The sequence below is a fragment of the Schistocerca americana genome, chromosome 3 (assembly GCF_021461395.2).
Source record: "Schistocerca americana isolate TAMUIC-IGC-003095 chromosome 3, iqSchAmer2.1, whole genome shotgun sequence".
Taxonomy (NCBI): Eukaryota; Metazoa; Arthropoda; class Insecta; order Orthoptera; family Acrididae; genus Schistocerca; species Schistocerca americana.
This window is the reverse complement of record NC_060121.1, coordinates 616,860,473-616,882,594: the sequence shown is the minus strand read 5'-3', so window position 1 is coordinate 616,882,594 and position 22,122 is coordinate 616,860,473. Positions and strand designations below refer to the sequence as shown.

General features: G+C 42.5%; 1 protein-coding gene across 1 annotated transcript in view; it reads left to right on the top strand.

The window, feature by feature from the left end:
- The window catches only part of LOC124606254 (ATP-dependent translocase ABCB1-like), a 129,751-nt gene that overhangs the window by 58,625 nt on the left and 49,004 nt on the right, over window positions 1–22,122 (top strand). The window contains exon 11 of the mRNA XM_047138230.1: window positions 17,739–18,013. Coding sequence (XP_046994186.1) covers window positions 17,739–18,013 — 275 coding nt within the window. The remainder of the gene's footprint in view (window positions 1–17,738; window positions 18,014–22,122) is intronic.

Below are 22,122 nucleotides of genomic sequence, written 5' to 3'. Positions count from 1 at the left end.
CAACAAGAGGTGCAAGCCCCCTGCATGAAAAACACGACCACACCATAACAACAACACCTCCTAATTTTACTGTTGGCACTACACAAGCTGCCAGATGACGTTCACTGGATATTCGCCATATTCATACCCTGCCATCGGGTCACCACATTGTGTACCGTGATTCGTCACTCCACACAACGTTTTTACACTGTGCAATCGCCAAATGTTTACGCTCCTTGCACCAAGCGAAGCGTCGTTTGGGATTTACCGGCGTCATGTGTGGTTTATCAGCAGCCGCTCGACCATGAAATGCAAGTTTTCTCACCTCCTGCCTAACTGTCGTAGTACTTGCTGTGGATCCTGATGCGGTTTAGAATTTCTATGTGATGGTCTGGACAGATGTCTGTCTATTACACATTACGACCCTCTTCAACTGTCGGCTCCTTTTGTCACTCAACAGACGACGTCAGCCTCTACGCTTATGTGCTGTACGTGTCCCTTCATGTTTCCACACCACTACACATTGAAAACAGAGGAGATAGGGATGTTTAGGAGTGTGGAAATCTCGCGTACAGGCGTATGACACAAGTGACACCCAATCACCTGAGCACGTTCCAAGTCCGTAAGATCCGCGGAGCGCCCCATTCTGATCTCTCACGATGTCTAATGACTACTGAGGTCGCTGATATGGAGTACCTGGCAGTCGGTGGCAGCACAATGCACCTAATATGAAAAACGTATGTTTTTGGGGGTGTCAAGATACTTTTGATCACATAGCATAACTTAGTTTCAGTTATCGACCTCTTTACAGGACAAGTTACAAACACAATCGATAGCGTCGCAGCCATCGAATGGAACGTTAAATGTGGCAATTCCTTCTTTTTTTTATGCGGCCCGTCACGAATTCCTCTCCTGTGCAGACTCTTCATCTCACAGTAGCACTTGCTATCTACGTCCTCAATTATTTGCTGAATGCATTGACATCTCTGTCTTCCTCTATAGTTTTTAACCTCTACAGCGCCCTCTAATACCTGATGTCTCAACAGATATCCTACCATCCTGTCCCTTCTTCTTGTCTGTGTTTTCCATATATTCATTTCCTTGCCAATTCGTGTCTTACCTTATCAGTACACGTAATTTTCAGCATTCTTCTGTAGATTCATATCTCTAATGCTTTGATTCTCTTCTGTACTGTCACAGTTCATGTTTCACTACGTATGATAGTGTGCTCCAATCGTACAGTCTCACAAATTTCTTCCTCAAATTAAGACTTATGTTTGATACCAGTAGACTTCTCTTGGACAAGAATGCCCTCTATGCAACTGCTAGTCTGCTTTTTACATTCTCCTTGCTTCGTCCATCATTGGATACTTTGCTACCTAAGTAGTAGAATTCGTTAGATTCATCTACTTGGTAATTACCAGTTCTGATGTTAATGTTTCTCGATCTTCTCATTTCTGCTACTTCCCATTACTTTCGACTTTTGAAACGTCCCCTTAGAACAATTATACATGACTGTGCTTAAACTGACACACTATATTTTTAGCGCAACGCAATCTGACTTTCAAAAATCCCTACAAAAGAATGGCCCTGACTAACATTAACCTATACCTTTCACAAATCACTTACCTCACAAAAATTTTCGTTACTCGAACTACTGCAATACAGCGAGCGCCACTACTGCCAGCTAAATAAAAGATTCAAACTACTGAAGGCACTAACTACTAATAGGCATAGTTAGCAAATGAAAGATTTTAATAGAGAACAAACAATGTATTTACCTTAATAGTGTTGAAAAATCATAATATACATAGCAGTTCATGACATCCAGTCTTACAAATTTCAAAACTCCGCCATTTCTCTCCCCACATCCACCACTGCTGGCGGCTCACCTCAAACTGCGCAACGCTATGCGCTGTTAACAGCCAACAGCCCAACACTACAATGGCGAATATTACAACAATGCCACCCAGCCACAGACTGCACACAGCACAGCCAGTGATTTTCATATAGAGCGCTACATGGCGTTACCAATATAAAAACCTAAACAGCCTACTTACACTTTCTTCGATTTACTTTTAATCTATGTTCCTTATCAATTAATCTCTTCATTCCCCACAGTAGATCCTGTAATTCTTTATCACTTTTCCTGAGGATAACAATGTTATCAGTGAACTTTGTCACTGACTTTTTTTAACTTTGAATTTTAATTGCACCCTTGATCCTTTCTGTTACTTCCATCACTGCTTTTCCGAAGTATAGATTGATCATCAGAGATGGAAGACTACATCCCTGTCTTACACCCTTTTTAATCTTGGTAGTTCGTTCTTGGCCTTCCACTCTTATTATTCCCTTTTTGGTCTTGTACGTGTTGTACACCACCTACCTCTCCCTGTAGCTTATCTTTATTTTCCTCATAATTTCGAACATATTGCATTATTCGACAGTGTCGAACGCTTTTTCCAGATCGACAAATCCTACTAAAGTGCCTTGATTTTTCCTTAGTCCTACTTCCACAATCAGCCGCAACATAAGAACGGCCTCTCTGCTGCATTTAGCTTTCCTCAGGCCAAAATGATCGTCATCTAACAGAGCCTCAATTTTCTTTTCCATGTGTCTGTATATTATTCTTGTTAGCAGCTTGGATGCATCAGCTGTTAAGCTCATTGTGCAATAATTCTCACACTTGTCAGCTCTTGCAGTCTTCGGAATTGTGTAGATGATATTTTTCCGAAAGTCTTATGGTATGTCGTTAGATTATTACATTCTACACACCATCGTGGATAGTCGTTTTGTTGACACCCCCCCCCCCCCCCCCCACCGCCCAATGATTTTAGAAATTCTGATGGAATGCTATCTTTCCTTTCTGCTTTATTCGATCTTAAGTCTTCCATAGATCTTTAAAATTCTGATCCTTATACTGGATCCCCCTATCTCTTCTATATCGACTCCTCTTTCTTGTTCTATCATAGCCTCATAGAGGCTTTCAGTTTAATCTTTCCACCTATCCACTCTCTCCTCTACCTTTAACAGTGGAATTCACATTGCCTTCTTAGTGTTACCACCCTTGATTTTAATTTCGCCGAAGGTTGGCTTGACTTTTCTCTATATTGAGTCATTCTTTCCGACAATCATTTCTTTTTTAGGTTTCTTCACATCTTCATGCAGCCATTTCGCCTCAGCCTCCGTATACTTCCCATTTATTCCATTCCTAAGTGACTTGTAGTTCTGTATTCCTGAATTTTCCTCAACATTTTTGTGCTTCCTTCTTTCGTCCATCAGCTGAAATGTTTATTCTGTTATCCATGGTTTCTTCGCAGTTACCCTCTTTGTACCAATGTGTTTTTCTTTCCAACTTTTGTGATTGCCTTATTTAGAGATGTCCATTTCTCTTCAACTAAACTGTCTACTGAGCTATTCCTTATCGCATTATCTATAGCCTCAGAGAACTTCAAGCATATCTCTTCACTCCTTAGTAATTCCATATCCCACAGTGTGCGAACTGATTCTTTCCGACTAGTCTCTTAAACTTCAGCCTGCTGTTTATCATTGCTGAATTGTCATCTGAGTCTATATTTGCCCCTGAATACACCTTGCAATCCAATATTTTACTTAAGAATCTCTGCCTCACCATGATGTGATCTAATTGAAGTCTTCCCTTTTCTTTCGGCCTTTTACAAGTAAGCCTCCTGCTCTTATGATTCTTGAACAGAGTAATCGCTATTAATCGCTGTAATTTATTGCAGAAATCAGTAAGTCATTCTCCTCGCTCATTCCTAGTAGCAAGCCCATATTCTCCCTTAACCTTTTCTTCTATTCCTTCCCCCAAGACTATTAAATTTGCATCTCCCTTTACGCACTGAAATACCCTTTCAGTATCATCATATATTATTAGCTGCTATTAGAGAGGAAAAGGCTATGTAGAGACATTAGAATACACCCTATATTTCTTCTGTTGTCACTATACACTCTACAGTGAACAGTTACGTTTATGCACAATTTTCGTGGTTCAGGTAAACTAATGTTTTCCTGTTATAACAGTCACTTATGACTCTGCTATTTATTTTGTGGCGAACACTTTGATTACATACAAATAATCGACCCTTCTTCATTTTGGATACATAAAGGTACTCGCGCACTGACGAGTCAAAACTTTATCACCATACACGTAATAGATCGTAGGTTCATTTCTGCAATTTAATATGATAGCGACTTGACGTGGCATCGATTCTAAAAGTCCTTGGAAGATTTTGGGAGATATGTGACGCCCGACAGCTATGAACAGGTCATGCGAGACCAATAAATTACGAACCGGTGATTTGTGAGCGCGGATCTTACGCCTAGCGGCGTCCCAGATGCGTTCCCTCGCGTTCAGAGCAGGCGAATTTAGTGGCAAAGACAACAACATTGCTTCACTCTCATGTTCCTCAAACTACGGTAGCACGATTTCGGCCTTCTTCTGATGTCGGGGAAGACATCGGGCATGAAGACATGCAGGTGGTCTGCATAATATTCACGTAGTGCACAGCTGTCACGTTGCCTCAGATTGCTATCACAGGTAGCATCGCTGCCCAAATGAACGTCCCAGGCGGTATAATTCTGTCACCGCCAGGCCGCTTCCATGCTGTGGCACATGTTTAGAGCAGCCGTTCGCTAAACGATGGCACATCCGTACACGAACATCGAGTTGATGCAACGAGAAATGTGTTCACTATAGTAACTGTGAATATTGGACCACCTTCACTGTTTCTGTGATGCTGATTATCAGTTATCAGGCTCTAACAATCTCCCCTGTGAGAAAGTCATTTACGTTAGTAGAGTTCTCGATTTCCGACCCATACCGTCACTAGAATGATACCCCATTTTCGCATGCACTCGAAATGAGAAGCCCACATGGTCTTGACTGTGTGCAGGTCAAGCAATCTACTCTTTGGACTCTCGCATCAGACGGTTCTGACTTTTTCTTCAGTTGTTGAATTGTCCCGTGGGCTGGATGCATCAGTTCTAGTTCATCTGATGCTGCGAGAGTGAATTACTCTCGTACCATGGTCGGCCTACTCTACCAGGCACCGGACGAGTTTTTTGCCAACTGTTGTGGCCTCTAATAGGAAAGGTGCGAACTCTACCGAAATCTGTCTCACAAGACTGTTGGATTACAGTGTCTTCATGTTGTTGCCTCGTTGTGTATCCCCACGGACTGTATAAGGCGAGCATCAGGGCTCGATTATACACTCTGGAGCTGTGCTATGGGCGTGGCAGCAGCATATCTCCACTCTAAAGCTTTGTACTCCAGCCGTGGTCTGACCAGGGCTGGGTAGAGCCTGATACCAAGGTGTGGTGTCAGATTCGACATCGATTTGATGAAAGGGTAGACCGCTCCTCTCTTAGAGCCCTGGATGTGCCGTGGTGACTACAGATATCGATCAAAAGTCTTCCCCATCCTGTCCTGCAACATGGGATGGGGCCACCTGGGATCCCGACAGGTAGTAAAGTAGAAGGCAGCTTCCTTCTCGTTAATACGAGAATTCAGCTCCTAGCAGCATTATACTTGAAACTCCATTTCACGAACCAATAGCCGAGTCAACAGCAGCCAAACTGGAGACGGCAATGAAGGATATTGGCGTTCATGCTGTGGATGAACAGTGCAGGCGTGTACAAACTGTATGTGCGCCACCGTGGGAGTACAGGACTTGCATAGGGAGTACGGCAGGGATCAGAGCACAATCTCCTGCGGCACCCATGAACGTAACAGCTACTTTACAGATTTCCATTCCTTGGTCCAAATGTGGATCGTTCCTCTGGAGAGGTGGGAGAGAAGCATGTGACGTCGGTACCCTTTGCACAGAAAGCTTGTACATTAGACCGTTATACCACACGGAATCGAAGACTCTGGAAACGTCAAGGAGCATGTCTCGAGGTATTAGCAACGCTCCATGGTTTTCAGCGCTTTCTCCGTCAGATGCAGTACATGTTGTGACCTAGAATGGCCCCTCCAGAAGACAGACTGTTCATCTGGTACGTGGTCTTCTTCATCAAGGTCTGATAGGAGAAGATTGGCGTACAGCTTCTCGAAAATTTCCATGAAAGGAAGTAGGCTGATTGGCCAAAAATCCTTCACCAGCCAGTGGTCCCAGCTGCTCTTCAGGATAGCTAGCATTTTCGCATATTTGCACATCGAAGGGTAATAAAAGAACGACAAGAAGCTGTTAAAGTTGTCTGCTAATGTCCAGTAAGTTTCAGGAGGGAATTGCATCGGTAGAACGTTGTCAAGCCCGTCATTGTCTCCTGATTTCTTCGTAATGGGACGCTAGAAATGTCGTCCCACCTCCTCCTCCGAGAGTGGCGCGATCGCATCATGCCATGAGACTCTTCCACCACACGAATATGCTCGTTGTCGATTCGATCGGCCACAGGTGTAAAATTGGCCGTAAACGTGTTAGCGTAGCCTTCGTTCGCATCCACCTCGCAGGCTACATCTAGCCCAAATTGCAGGGCCGGATCCTCTTCTTCCGCCGCAGAAATCGTTCGGCCATTCGCGAGATGTTCCCATTCTCGGTGCTGATTTCAGGAACCATGCCAACCCGTCCACAGTTATGGCGCTCCTGGAAGGCTGGCCTGATGTCCCGATGCTTCGGGCTGACCATCGTGTGTCACCTAAATAAGATATCCATCAGGAGCATTTTGATACTTCTAAAGCTTTGATGACGTTTATGTGAATTTGAAAAGCGAATGAACAACCACAGCTAAAATAAGACCAGACGGACCTCATGCACCGATGGGCAGGGACCGTCGAGCATTGCAGAGGGTGGCTGTAAACAGTCGCATGAAAGGAATCACTTGTGAGTTCCAAAGATCAACTAGCAGTCTAGCTAGCACAATTACTTTGCGTTGGGAGTAAAAAAGAATGGCTTACAATAGTCGAATAAGTCCTGATAAGCAACCCATTTCTGTAGTCAATGCTGAGCGACTCTTGACGAAAAGAACGACGCCACTGAACAGTGACAGACTGGAAACAAGTGATCCGCAGTATCATCCTTGACACTTTGTCAATCCGTTGGAAGCGTTTGGGTTTGACTCACTCCTGGAGAAATTTAAATGTCATCATGTGTAGTGCCGACAGTTAAATTCGGATAATGTGGTGCTCCGGTAGGGGGGTGGTACATGTGGTTAAGATGTGGATCTCTTATTGTGCTTAAGGAAGCGCTAAATGCAGAAGGAAATGGACACATTTTACAGCATTGGTTACTGCGTACAGTAGAGGAAGAGTTCTGAGGGAATGATTATATTAGCACAATGCACTCTTTCATAAAGCAGCGTCTGTGATGCAGTGGTTTCAGGACAATAACATTCCTGAAATGAACTGGCCCGCCCAGAGTTTGGACCTGTTCCCAATGGAACATCATTTGGAATGAGTCAGAACATCGACTTCGCTCCAGACACCAGCGCCCAATATCACTGCCTTTTCTGGTTTCGGCCGTTGAGGAAGAACTGGCCGCCATTCCTCCGTTGACATTCTGACACTTCACTGAAAGTACCCCCCGCAGTGCTGAAGCCGTCATAAAGGCTTAGGGTGGACACAGACGTTATTAATGTCCAGAAACATGTGGTCTGATACATTTGATCAGATACCGCGACATTTCCGATGTTCGCTATGGATATGCTTTGATCGGCAGCGACGGTGCGAAACTGTATCGTCTTCCTTCCTGAAGTTGAGAGGCCCAGGAGCAATGTGACCTACATTACGAACAATCTTCTGGAAATCGTGAATCAAAAGAGAAACCATAGTTAAATTCTTTAAATCTGTAATAAGAATATTTAGCCGACTATTTTATGAAAAAATTGTATAATCAGTTATAGAAAATACTGTGATAACGTCATATTTTGACCATCAGGACACAGACACATTCGGCACGGTTCATTACCGCATTTCTTTCTGAGGGTTGTCGACAATTATCCTTGTGAGACCATCTCTTTGGTTTTTACCGGTATGAGCATCCTACTAAACTCATAAAAAGTCACCCTACCTTGTATTGGTGTACGTATGTATGCGATGATGTGATTCATTAAAGATGCACTAAACGATTGATTGAAATAATTAAACCTTATGTTTTTGAGAATGCGTAGCTGTAATGTCTCGTGCTACTACTTCAACACTGATAACAACTAATCTCGTAAGTGAAATTATTCTCGATAATGTACAAAGACCTAATGGTTCCGTATTCTATCGTCAAAGTCTCTCAAAACACAAGCAGTTTCACGAAACTGTGTGATATAATGTACTAATTACAAAGATGACCTGCCAACAATTATAAAAGTGCAGTTATATAGGGTGATTTTTTCCTACGTTTACAAACTCTAGGGGTTGTTCGATGAGAGGATACTGCAAAAAAGTTCTAATGAACTTACGTCTGGAAATGCATGGTTTCCATGATAGAGACCATTTATTCAATCACACATTGTTACAGAGACTGCGGTCTAACACGCGCTGTACTATGCAGCCACAGTTACGGTATGCATGATTTCCTCCCAGAGGGTGGTACTGTTCATCATATGTCATGTCCTAGCGCCCCATCCTGCCATAGTAATTGGTAATGTTGCGTCGAGTTCACTTCCCTTGCTGACTCACTTTGTAGTGGACGGGATATGGGGTTGTACACAATGGTTCCGCATTCGACTCGAGAGCTTGCCGACATGGTGTTTACTTACGGAAAGGCAAATGGCAACGGGCAGTGGGCAGCAAGGTTGTGTCAGGAGACCTATCCCCGCCGACAACACCCACAGTATTCAATGTTTTGCAAGAGTGTTTCACCGTTTGTCTGAGACAGGATCATTTCAGGAAGCAGGAAATCATGCAAGACGTACCCGAAATGCTCGGACACCACACTTGGAGGAAAATGTGATTGTGATGAGGCTCCAGCCCACTTCGCCGTTAACGTTCGGAGGCATCACAGTATCTTCTCTAGTCGATGGGTCGGACTCGAAGACACAGTTGCATGGTCTGCTCGTTCATCGGATCTCAACCCTTGCGATTTCTGGTTATGGGCCCCTCTCAAAAAGTATTGTCTATGCAGAGCTCATTCCAGACGTGGAGACACTGGAGCGGAGTATTCGTGCTGCCTTTGGCACTGCTCGAATGCAGCCTGGCCTATGTTAACGTATGAGGTCTTGATGGGATTCCAGTTCGGTTTTACAGAGAGTACTCTACTGCATTGGCTCCTTACTTAGCTTGCATTTATCGCGAATCTCTTGCCCAACGTAAAGTCCCGAGCGACTGGAAAAAAGCGCAGGTGACGCCTGTATATTAGAAGGGTAGAAGGACGGATCCTCAAAATTACAGACAAATATCCTTAACATCGGTTTGTTGCAGGATTCTCGAGCATATTCTCAGTTCGAATATAATGAATTTTCTTGAGACAGAGAAGTTGCTGTCCATGCATCAGCACGGCTTTAGAAAGCATCGCTCCAGCGGAACGCAACTCGCCCTTTTTTCACATGATATCTTGCGAACCAGGGATGAATGGTATCAAACGGATGCCATATTCCTTGACTTCCGGAAAGCGTTTGACTCGGTGCCGCACTGCAGACTCCTAACTAAGGTACGAGCATATGGGATTGGTTCCCAAGTATGTGAGTGGCTCGAAGACTTCTTAAGTAATAGAACCCAGTACGTTGTCCTCGATGGTGAGCGTTCATCGGAGGTGAGGGTATCATCTGGAGTGCCCCAGGGAAGTGTGGTAGGTCCGCTGTTGTTTTCTATCTACATAAATGGTCTTTTGGGTGGGGTGGATAGCAATGTGCGGCTGTTTGCTGATGATGCTGTGGTGTACGGGAAGGTGTCGTCGTTGAGTGCCTGTAGGAGGATACAAGATGACTTGGACAGGATTTGTGATTGGTGTAAAGAATGGCAGCTAACTCTAAATATAGATAAATGTTAATTAATGCAGATGAATAGGAAAAAGAATCCTGTAATGTTTGAATACTCCGTTAGTAGTGTAGCGCTTTACACAGTCACGTCGATTAAATATTTTGGCGTAACATTGCAGAGCGATATGAAGTGGGAGAAGCTTGTAATGGCAGTTGTGGGGAAGGCGGATAGTCGTCTTCGGTTCATTGGTAGAATTTTGGGAAGATGTGGTTCATCTGTAAAGCAGACCGCTTATAAAACACTAATACGACCTATTCTTGAGTACTGCTTTAGCGTTTGGAATCCCTATCAGGTCGGATTGAGGGAGGACATAGAAGCAATTCAGAGGCGGGCTGCTAGATTTGTTACTGGTGGGTTTGACCATCACGCGTGTGTTACGGAAATGCTTCAGGAACTCGGGTGGGAGTCTCTAGAGGAAAGGAGGCGTTCTTTTCGTGAATCGCTACTGAGTAAATTTAGAGAACCAGCATTTGAGGCTGAGTGCAGTACAATTTTACTGCCGCCAACTTACATTTCGCGGAAAGACCACAAAGATAAGATAAGTGAGATTAGGGCTCGTACAGGGGCATATAGGCAGTCATTTTTCCCTCGTTCTGTTTCGGAGTGGAACAGGGAGAGAAGATGCTAGTTGTGGTACGAGGTACCCTCTGCCACGCACCGTATGGTGGATTGAGGAGTACGTATGTAGATGTAGATGTAGAGACAGAACATGCTACGGCGCGTACACGCATGCGTTGTGGCTCATGGAAACCATTTTGAGCACGTACTGTAACTGTAGCTGCATGGTAAGCGCGTATTAGACCGCAGTCTCTGTAACAATGTATGATGAATAAATGGTCTCTAGCATGGAAACCATTCATTTCCGGACATAAGTTCATTAGACCTTTTTTGTTCCGTATCCTCTCATCGAACAATCCCTAGGGTTTGTACACGGCGGAAAAACTCGCCCTTTATAAACCCGTCGATCTCGTAGAGAAGAAGCATTCGCCGACGAACCCCGGTCGTGTATGAATTTACAGGTCATAAATAGAAACTTACATAAAACCCTCGGATACTGATTCGGTGCTATTCAGTTCGCATTTGTTGTGTGACGTGCAGTTGTAAAACAGATTTCTCCCAACTGCAGAAAAACACTTCCCTAATTTCCTTGACCATGCTTGCAAAATCACCAGCAAAAGTCACTAACCAAATGTGCGAAGTTCTGCATACAAGCCTGACAGAAATTCACTTTCCACGGGTTAACCTTATGAAAATAATTAAGACTGGTACAACTACCTTTTAATTCATCAATATACTCTTGCTGAAACTTTCACCAGTCCCTTCTTTACCCCATTCTATGCTCGTCAAATAGTTTAGTTCCCATCTGTTCTACAAATGGCCGGTAACAATAGACAGTTACTAGCTTCAGAATCGTAAACATATTCACGCTAGCGTCTCTTGTAACAGAGTCCCCGTTGATCGCTAATTTTTCACGTAAGCGATCCGCTCACCTCGGAGCAACTGTATGCCACGGAGTTAACGTATTTTTCCCTCAGGCATAACGTACTAACTAGCTGCATTTTACAAATTTTCATGAAGGCTTGAAGCGAACAAACAGTACGTTTCGGTAAATAGCGTAGGCCCAGGCATCGCCTAAATTTCGGGAACCAGCACAAATTCGGCCACCACCTGCAGTAACGCCAGTGGCTTTAACCCAGCTGGGCATCGCACTGAATTGAGTTTGGATGACAGATATGGCTTCATTATTCTATGCTGTCTAAAATACATGCCAGAGTTCACTGGTCGTATTGATTGGGGGTAGGTGAAGTTCTTGTCTCCTTGCAACCCATGACCATACGCTTTCAGTGATGGCAGATGCTTTCAGTCAATAAGAGATCTGGAGAACGTGATGGCCATGGCGGCAGCCGAAAAACCCGGTATCAAGTAGGCAAGTACAACACAGGCAACATGCGGCGTTGCGCTCTCTTGTTGAAAGATAATTCACGAAAATATCAAAGGTAAGGAACAACGACCGTCGCCCATTAATACGTCAGAAGTGTTACAGCTGCACTCTAAATGACTAGTTAAGAGGTCAAGAGGTGATTGTGATCGTACTGTGCTTTCAATGGCAGTCCATACCGTCACACCAGGGCATAATTTCCGCCGGAGCTCAGCCCGTTCCGGTACCTCCCGGGGAATTTTCCTTCTTTTCCTATTTTTTAAACTCACTGGGACAAGTCGACACCGGAGATTTAAAATAGTACACGTGTATTAAATTGCAACGGAATCGTACTTTATCTCCGTGTCGGCACCAATAAACGTGACCATGGATAACCAATGTGATGCGGGCAGAGGTGTGGGGTGAGGTTGTGGCTGCGCTTGTGCCTGTGCATGTGCATGTGCATGTGTGTGTGCGAGTGCATGTACGTGCAGTATACCAAAGATAAGTCGAGCTCCATTCCAAGGTAGTGACCGGTACATATAGGTAACATTCATGTCCTTTCTTTACGACTGCCAGCAATATATACATTTATTTATTTTTTGTGTATAACTACGTAATTCATGGAAACAAGTGTATTCGATGGCTACACAGAGTACAAACTGTGGAGGCCAAATAAAACAAACAAAAATGTACAGTCTGTCCCCATACACTGTCACATGAGGTGGGGACGAGAGGAGGAAGATTAAGGCAGCCGCGACGTGAGGCGCTACTCACTGAACAATTGCTATGGCACACGGAATTAACGTGAAGACGTATTACAGGCACTTTTGTGTTCGAATGTGTTGATTATCTGTAGTGACGAATATGAACTTACATCAGTCCGGGTATAATATAACTCAATGACCAGAAGACAAATGACATTTAAAGCACATAACTGAGGGTCTCATGTCACATGGAGTTTTCTGTTTCCTCACTCTTCGGGAAGTTCAAAATGGTTCAAATGGCTCTGAGCACTATGGGGCTTAACATCTGAGGTCATCAGTCCCCTAGAACTTAGAACTACTTAAACCTAACTAACCTAAGGACAAGACACACATCCATGCCCGATGCGGGATTCGAACCTGCAACCGTAGCGGTCGCTTGGATCCAGACTGAAGCGCCTAGAACCGCTCGACCACACTGGCCGGCTCTTCGGGAAGTCTGAATTGTACGTGATCCCGATGGGTCATGAATAAATTTATCGTCATACATCACTAAATGGTTTAATAATTAATAATGGACACACATTCATGAGCAACTACAAAGCAACTGTCTGAACGTTGCAGCTGGTAGCAGTTGAAAACATGACGTCATAGCCGTGAAGAACACTGACTTGTGCCGATGTGTATCGAACAGAACCAGGGATCAGAGTGGCACTGCTATAGCGACAGACACTCATCCAAAATCTTATGGTTTTATTGTTTTGATTATAAGAAATTATTTTTTAAATAATGTGAGTTTCAGAACAGTATTTTGTTAAAGCCATGATTTCTCATTGTCATTTTTATCACACTCAGATTTTGTTATTATTATGGTTGGAGGGGGGAAGGGGGGGGGGCATTGCGTGGCTGAGGAGGTACGTTCCGGCACGTAAAATATTAGATTAAGCACTGTACCATCTCAGATGCTGGGCCCATTCCACGGTGACCAATACGATGTGGCAATGTCTCTTCTTCTCAGAAATTCCGCATACGGAATCGCCCAACAGTGATTCAGTCCACAGGACCGGGACTAATGTGGAAAGCGAGCACAGAGCCATTCCTTAGGATTGTCGTTTGGCGCAGTTTTTTCGGTGCGCCTCTCAGTTGCCACATTATGCGGATCCACAACAGAGGTCACGTACTGTGAGTCTTCAGATGTCGTCGCTCTGTCTGTATGCATGATACTTGTTTTGCAGCAAACAAACACAGTTCCTGATTCAAGCTACGTGCGTAAACTTTCCTGGTATTCAGCATGTAGAAGGCGTAACTGCTACCGACATTCTACAGTTGTCTGGAAATGCAAATAATTTGCATATTTAAACATGTAATACATTCATGCAAGTTTTAACTCTGTTGCTTGTTGTCTTCAAGATTCGCAGTTTTCTCTACATTAAAGTAATTCGATACAGCAAAAGCGCAAACAGTACTCTAATAACCATATTCTCCGTTCGTCTAGCGAATTGGTTGTAGTTATTATTGGAAGTGATGTATTTCCCGAGAAGATTTGTTTTGCAGATTTTGAGGCACCATGAAGGTCTACTCTATCTATATTAAGTTTGGACAAGTACCAAGGGAAGAACAAACTAAAATAAAGATGGGCTGTCGCTGAGAGGCTTAGTGCATAAACCAGCTAAGCAAAGAGTAAGTACATTTGCTCCTGTTCCCTTTCTAACAGCGAGAAAACTTTGCACCTTTTAATGGCCACATCATAGTAACGCTGAACACCATATTCCCCTGCTTAATCGGTTGTTCAAATGGTGGCCTGTTGTATATCTGTTGCGTAATGTTAATCTGATTTCGACGATTAGGGTTTCCTGAAATGTGACGCTAAAGAAGACTGCAGAAGATTATAGGTGTATCGGATGACTGATGATCAGTTACTGAAGAATAGAAGCTAGTGCCTCGACTTGACTAAAAGAAGCGACCGGGCGGATAGTACCCATCCTGGGCCGGCCGCAGTGGCCGTGCGGTTCTAGGCGCTACAGTCTGGAGCCGAGCAGCCGCTACGGTCGCAGGTTCGAATCCTGCCTCGGGCATGGATGTGTGTGATGTCCTTAGGTTAGTTAGGTTTAATTAGTTCTAAGTTCTAGGCGACTGATGACCTCAGAAGTTAAGTCGCATAGTGCTCAGAGCCATTTAGTACCCATTCTGAGGCATCAAACAGTGATTAATTTTGGTAATGTGGGGGGTATGGGAGGTTAAAATTGTAGATCGAGATTAAATATTGACTACATTTAGCAGTCTGAAATGAATGTAGGTTGTAGTAGTTATGTAGAGATAAAGATACTTGCACGGGATAGACTAGCGTGGAGAGGTGCATTAAACCAGTCTTTGGACTGAAGAGCATAGAAGTAACAAAATAGTGTTAAATCTGTTCTAATCTATTCTTGGCTATTAGGGAACGCATTGTGTTAACAGAATATTTGCGGTTCTGTTATAATTGACAAGTTTGTTTCGTTTGAATTACATATGTAAAAAAGGACACGGTGTTAGGGGTTTCTCTTTAGACCATCCTCTCAGACAACATATGGTAAGCTTCAGTGAGTCGGGATAAAAATTTGGAAGAGTATAATAATGGTTTCATTATTAGTATAAACTGTAAAGTTTGCAGTTCTTTCTTTAATGTAATACTTAAGGAACAAATTATAGGGCTTTATAATCAGATACATAAGGAATGTACGAAGGATAATAGTTAGGTACCACATGTCCCTATTTATCCATGTCAGTGAGGATTAATGGCGACAGTCACTTATCTGAATGGGAATAGTGTTACAATAGCGTTTCTTATTTTAAGTGTCGTAGACTCCAAATATTTATTAAGTGGGTACACTGAATGTCTCAGGATAACTTCTGCACTTCTGAATGTCATTTCTTAAAAACTCCTAACTTTTTCCTTCCCTCAGCCCCTAGGCACTTTTCATGTACCACTCCTTTTTCACTTCCTTGGCACTGTATCCAGCCTTCCAGTTTTGATGGTAAGGGGACACCGTATTTCACACAACAAAATGCACACATTGTATCTTGTTCCTCTGATTCTGGGGATGATGATTCTGTAAGTATTCTCCCCCTCCTTTTCTAGTCCACTTTCCGTTCCTGGTTTTCACTTTTTTTTCTCCTCTTACCGCAGCCATATCTTCTGGAGACGTTAAGAGAACTGCTTGTAGCTTCCTTGTCGATGGACGGCGGTCCATTGTTTCTTCGTAGGTGGAAGAAGATCACGGAAAGATACCGAAGGTGACTTGGATTCCGTCCGGTTTTTGGTGCCGATTCCTTGAGTTGCAACCAGGACGAAACTCACGTGCAGAGAAAACATTTGCATTTAATGGATAAACCCCTGTTGTTCTGAATCCACTCTCACCAGTAGCAGTTGTGGTTGCTTTCAACAAGGATGCTTTGAAATTTGTTAATTTTTCTTCCCTTTGATCGTTTCTCATGAAAATATTACTCTCACTGTCATAATAGGACTTCAGAGGTTTGAAAATTGACCTATCTAACGGCTGAAGTCGAAGAGTTGTGTGACTAGGTAAACACATTATGTGCACGTAATTTTCCTCGCAAAACCCCAATACCTGTAAACTTTTATGAGAAGTATGTCCATCCAGTAGTAAGAGACATCTTCCAGGACCCTAAGATTTGAAAATGAAGCAACCGTTTAAAAAAGGCACCTTCATTTATCCAAACTGAGTCTGCTAGTGTCGCCAATGAGTCACTAGGGAAATTGTCAGGCCTTTAAATATTGCTACTGGTGGAATTAAATTTTCTACAGCATTCGTGCAGGCACCCCTCTCTACGCAAGAATACGAATGAAACAGCTTTGCACCCTTTTGCCGCAAACATTTTCTTGTTTGATTTATTATTAATTTAGCAGACTGATTCATCAAAGTTATAAATCAATTGTGGCTTACCAGGTAAATTAAATTCTTCCACGGTTTTATTCAATAAAGTAAGACATTGCTCAATGTCGTGCTTATTGCAACGATATGAGGAGAGCCCTTCAACCTTCCTGTATGTTATTTCAGGATTGCCCTTACGAAAAGCAAATAGCCAATCATTTCCTGCCATTTGATGTTGCCTTGAAAACTTGAAGTTAGATTCCATTTTGCTCTCCGAAGAATAAATCAGCTTTTCTTACAACGAACACACAAGCTGACAACCTAAGCTTTTTCTTGTTCGGCGGTGAACATAGTTTGTCCACCATTCATCTTCAGCTTACCGTCATTACCACTTTGTTGACGATGGTGAAGACGTGAACGATGCTCCCCAAATAGTTCTGTAGAGTTCTGTAGGATGCCATGTGCTCCACCCTTCCAGCAATAGCTTCGTGAACATCATCTTCAGTCCGACTATGTTTATCATAACCCACCTGTGAGAAAATAGTAAAAAATAAATCAGCAAAATGTGTTGTCTCTATTCAGCTTTTATTTAATGCCCCTACTCACCCAGAAAGTAAGTGCTACAGAGGTTGGTAGCACGGAAACCGTTTTCCATTGGATGGAAAAGCAACATAATCTCATTTGAGATCTCCGATTTAAATTCTACCACAAACTAACACATAATCGGAGCAACGGTTAACTAATTAAACTAAATTTAAAGAAACATAATATTAGAAAGCAAAAGTTTCTGTTCCGCTTACCTTCAACTAGTATTTGTTATGAGGAATTTAGAACACGACAATCGACTGGCAGTCTGATAAGTGTTTGTATAATACATCAAGTACAGACGATTATTATCTGGAGATGGCAGCGCCTTCTTGTATGCAGTTAACGTCTACTGGAGAATCGATTTTCTAAAATTGTGCGTATTCAGTCACTGCCCCGCGAGCTTACCCTATTCGTTATCCGAATGTTCAATAATTTCTTATTCCCTGTTTTAGTTGCGATGTTTAATATATTTCGTGAAGGTGGCCCCCACAGCTCGTAAGTGTTTATAAACATGTTCAGTTCCCCAGCCAGAGTTACTACTAAGTTTTTCATTATAACTCGTTTCAGCCCCTACGACTAGGTACTGGAAATTGATTTAAAACGGGTTATCTGACAATATTAGCCCTGTGGCATCAAGTAGCATAAAATCTATTTATGTCTCTGCTTTCAAGTAGTAAACTATGTTAAGTTGTCAATAATAAAGCATTCCAAAAGCTGATAATATTCGTTCTGTATGAGACTGACAATTGTAGAAGAAGATCGTCCGGTCCTGGAGCGGCTGCAGAGTGAGCAATGCGACGCCTCCTCGGTGGTGGGCCGCAGGGGGTCGGCAGCTGACGTGTCGGAAAATACGGAAGAGGATGAAGGGGATGGGGTGGAGGGGGTGGGGGTGCGTCGCGCGGGCGTGCTGCCTGTGCTGCGCCTCAGCGCCCCGGAGTGGCGCCTGCTGGCCACGGGCACCCTCAGCGCGCTCGTCGTGGCCGTCGGCTTCCCCATCTTCAGCATCTTCTACGGGGACGTCATTGGGGTCAGTACCAAACCTTAAACCTGTACGGCTTTCATGTGACTCTGGAGTCAGTTTAGAGCGGGGCTTTACGGACTAGACCTCTAATATTTTTTTCTTCGTGGCATTTGGAGGTCAGTGGCCCCTAACAGTTTCCTAATTATAAAAACAAAAAAATTCGAATTCTTTAACATAGCTGCCAGTAGTTGAGTGTGTGGCGTACAATTCTTACAATCAAGAAGTTGTTGCTTCCACTAGCAACATTTTCAAATTTTATTTCAATCTTACATTAATTTTCAAATGGAAACATTCATTTTAAAATTGATTCATAATTTTAATAAAAATAATTTCTTTTTACTTTTAATTATTAGCTATATGAGAATAAACTGAGACTGGACACTGACATGAAACTCCCCATTTTAAATGAAAAAATTTATTCTGCACATCAGTACCTCTCAAAATAACAATACATTTAATTTTATATTTGATTTTCCGCGTTTTTTATCTAATTTTAATGCTTTGAGGATGAAATCATGGTCCAAGGAGGCTGTGTTCTGTTTATTAGCCGTGCAGTTGGGCAGTTTTAACCGAGTGTCGTTTACAAGCAACAGTAATCCGTTCCAAAATGTTGGCAGTGGTTTGTACATCAATTATCTACAAGCTCTCGTATGTCTTGGGATGACCGCAGCTTGTAGACATTTTTTGTTGAATCGCACACATTCTTTCAGTTTTACCATGTTGCGAACATCTGTTGATAGTATATAATTTAACCCCGTTCTATATCTGCTAAAGATTTTTAAAAAACTATTTTTCTGGGGGTCTTGCGGCTTACATGAACCATGTTTACATTCTGAAATCGCGTTGAGCCTGTGGACCCCCACAAAAAAATTTAGAAACTTTGCCAAATATGGACTGAGGTAAAATTACTTACTATTAATGGATGTTTACAAAAATGGCAAAATTGAACGAGTGATTCCAGTTCAACATTAAATGTCTACAAGCTGCGATCATCTGAAGAAATGCAAGACCTTTGTAGACAATTGATTCACAAACTAATGTTTCAACGTGCCTGAAAATTACCCACAGTTGAAGTTTGCCAATTGCACGGATAGTAAACAAAATACAGCCTCCTTGGACTATTTTTTCTTTCTCATAACACATTGAGACTGTGAACCTCCATAAGAAAACAATTAAAAAATTAATTAGCATATTGCAAATATTGGTATTCGTATTTCGTGTGGTTACTAATTAAAAATAAGTAGGTGCTAGTTTTATTAAAAACTTGAGATTCAATACGTGTTGAAATTTCCATTTCTTAAGAAATAAGAGTCAAGCCGAGGACTGTACGATTAACTCACTTGTATATTACATACCCAGTTACTTCTTTTAAGCTAAATCTTTTACTAAACTGAAACACAAGAATAGCAACGTTTTTACAAATGTTGATGCACATCATCAGCTTATCCTTCATATTATTTACATCAAACAATAAATTAATGATAATAGTAGTACGATAAGGAGGCCAACTGTACCACTGAATATTCTGTACCCATAGAAACCTGTTTTTTAGACAACATGAAATCGTTTTAGACCACCTTTCAGAAGATTGTCTTTACGAAGTGTTATATATTGTTTGAAGTGCTTTAAAACGTAAATCAGAGAAATTAAACAGCAGAGTTGCAACAACTGCTACAGGATTTATGTTTCTTTCTAAAAAAAAGAATTTCGTGTGTGTTACAAGAAGATGAACATGTGATAGTTACGATAACAATGCGTATGATTTGTTCAAACCTTTTATAAAAGAAATAGATCTACTCAATTTTCGTTACTTAAACTGTGCACTTATGCAATTGACATGAGAGTCAAGAACATATTTCCTTCTCTAACAATAATAAAAATAGTAACAATAATATGAAACGAAAGCAGATAGTTATACCATAGGATGATTTCTATGTGTTGCATTCCCAGATATGGTCTCAAAGAGTCTGCATTTTAAATGTATTTCTTTTAAGCTTGACATTAGTTGACCAACTGTCTTGTTGCTTCAGCTGATGTTACTGACTAAGGTGAACTCTTAGTGGTCATTTTCTCCTCTTAACCTGTCTCGAGAACCTCACCCAGAAAATTGTGCCCTGCCAGTTCATATCTGTTTCCCAGATGAAATTAAAGGTTTTAATGCTGTAATGACAAATAGTTGATACGTTCCTACATATCATTGCCCTTGAGTTTGGCGAGGAAAATATCAAGTTTTGAACATGCGAGGCGTGAACATTGTGTTTATCGGCCAGGTAAAATTTCTAATCTGGTGGCAAAATTTGTTCGAGCTTTAACGTATTTATGTTGGTTTCGGTGACTATAGAGACCTTTTTCTCATCCGATTAACTTCCCCAAGACTAAGGGTGTCAATCTGATTTTATATTTCTTAGCAAGAGTTGGGAAGGTTTCTATAGTGACGTCGAGCGACTGTGCTCCAGTACTAGCGAACAGTTCGTGTGGGGAAATATCATTGTCACAGAGTGCTTAGGAGCGCATCAGATTAATTGTTGGTATATCCTTTCAGACGACTGCATCACTGTGTCCTCTCCCAAGTAGCCTATTTCTGTGCAGTAGATGTAGACTGCTCTCTAAAAGCTACCAGCAATTATCTACGAATGTTTTGTGTTTTAGAGCGCTCAGAACTCGTCTTATCTTCAAAAAAAATTTCGTGTATTTTCGATAATTTCATAGTACTGATTTTGGAAATAGATGCCCGGACACTAATTATCGAGTCTTATTACGTATGGAGGAAGTTGAGGACGCCAGTTCGTAGAGTCGCCTTGTTAGAGAAACCGTGACCGAACAGGGGCGGGTTTGATTTGTACACTGAAACAGCACACAGGCGCGAGTATAAACGGAAAGAGGGGGAGGATGCAAGGTCATGGAGGTCGTATTACGAAGGAAGGAAGACTGGGTTTAACGTCCAATCGACACCGAGGTCATCAGAGATGGAGCACATGCTCGTATGGTGTCAAAGATGGGGAAGGAAATCGGCCGTGTCCTTTTGCCTGGAGCGACTTATGGAAATCACGGAAAACCTAAGTCTGGATTGCCGGACACCTGTCTGAACCGGCGTTCCCCAGAATTCTCGTCCAGTGTGTTAACCACTGCGCCACCTCGTGATCGTCGTCTCCCAGAGAAGACCGTTTCAGTTGAAGCGATTACACTCATACATATTATAAAAATCTCTGTAGGTATGTAAGTATGTTTGTTGAACTTCCCCTCCTAAACCACGGACCGATTTCAACAAACTTGGTACACGCATCACTTTCTATCTGGAAAGAATCGCTGAGAGGGTAAGAATCACCTACCCACCAGAGAGATGGGGAGAGCCCACGGCGCGCGGATATCGAGACTTCCTTCATCCAGTATCTGAGAATGAGAGCACTTAGTGACTTGGAACAAACTTCATACATAATTTCCAACCATTACCGAACTTTTAATGTCTGACAGCCTCGACAAAATTATGAAACGAAACAAGTTTATGGCTACTACATTTTCGCTGTTCATGCGGTAAAACTGCCGCATAAGGCATGACCTTTTAATCTACAGATTCTAACTGTAGTCGCGAGACACTTCGTAGACGGTATTCACGCATTCCGCCTAATGTATTTCCAAAATAATATCATTGTACGACACAAAGTTCAGGAAATATGACATCGTAAACACAGATATGTTTGAAAGCGAAACTGCCGGGCAAAATTCAGTAGTGATACGGGTGAACTATGTGTGAAATACACTGAGGTGACAAAAGTCCTCTGATACCTCCTAATATCGCGTGGGGCCCGCTTTTGCCCAGCGTTAGGCAGCAACTCGACGTGGCATGGACTCAACAAGTCGTCGGAAGTCCCATGCAGAAATACTGAGCCATACTGCTTATATAGCCGGCCATAATTGCGAAAGTTCTGCCGGCGCAGGATTTTGTGCACGAACTGACCTGTCGACGATGTCCTATGAATGTTCGATGTTATTCATCTGGGTAGCCAAGTCATTCGCTCGAATTTTCCAGGATGTTCATCAAACAAGTCGCGAACAACTGTACCACCATGAAAATCCCATCGTTGTTTGAATGAAACTCCGTGAATGGCTGCAAGTCC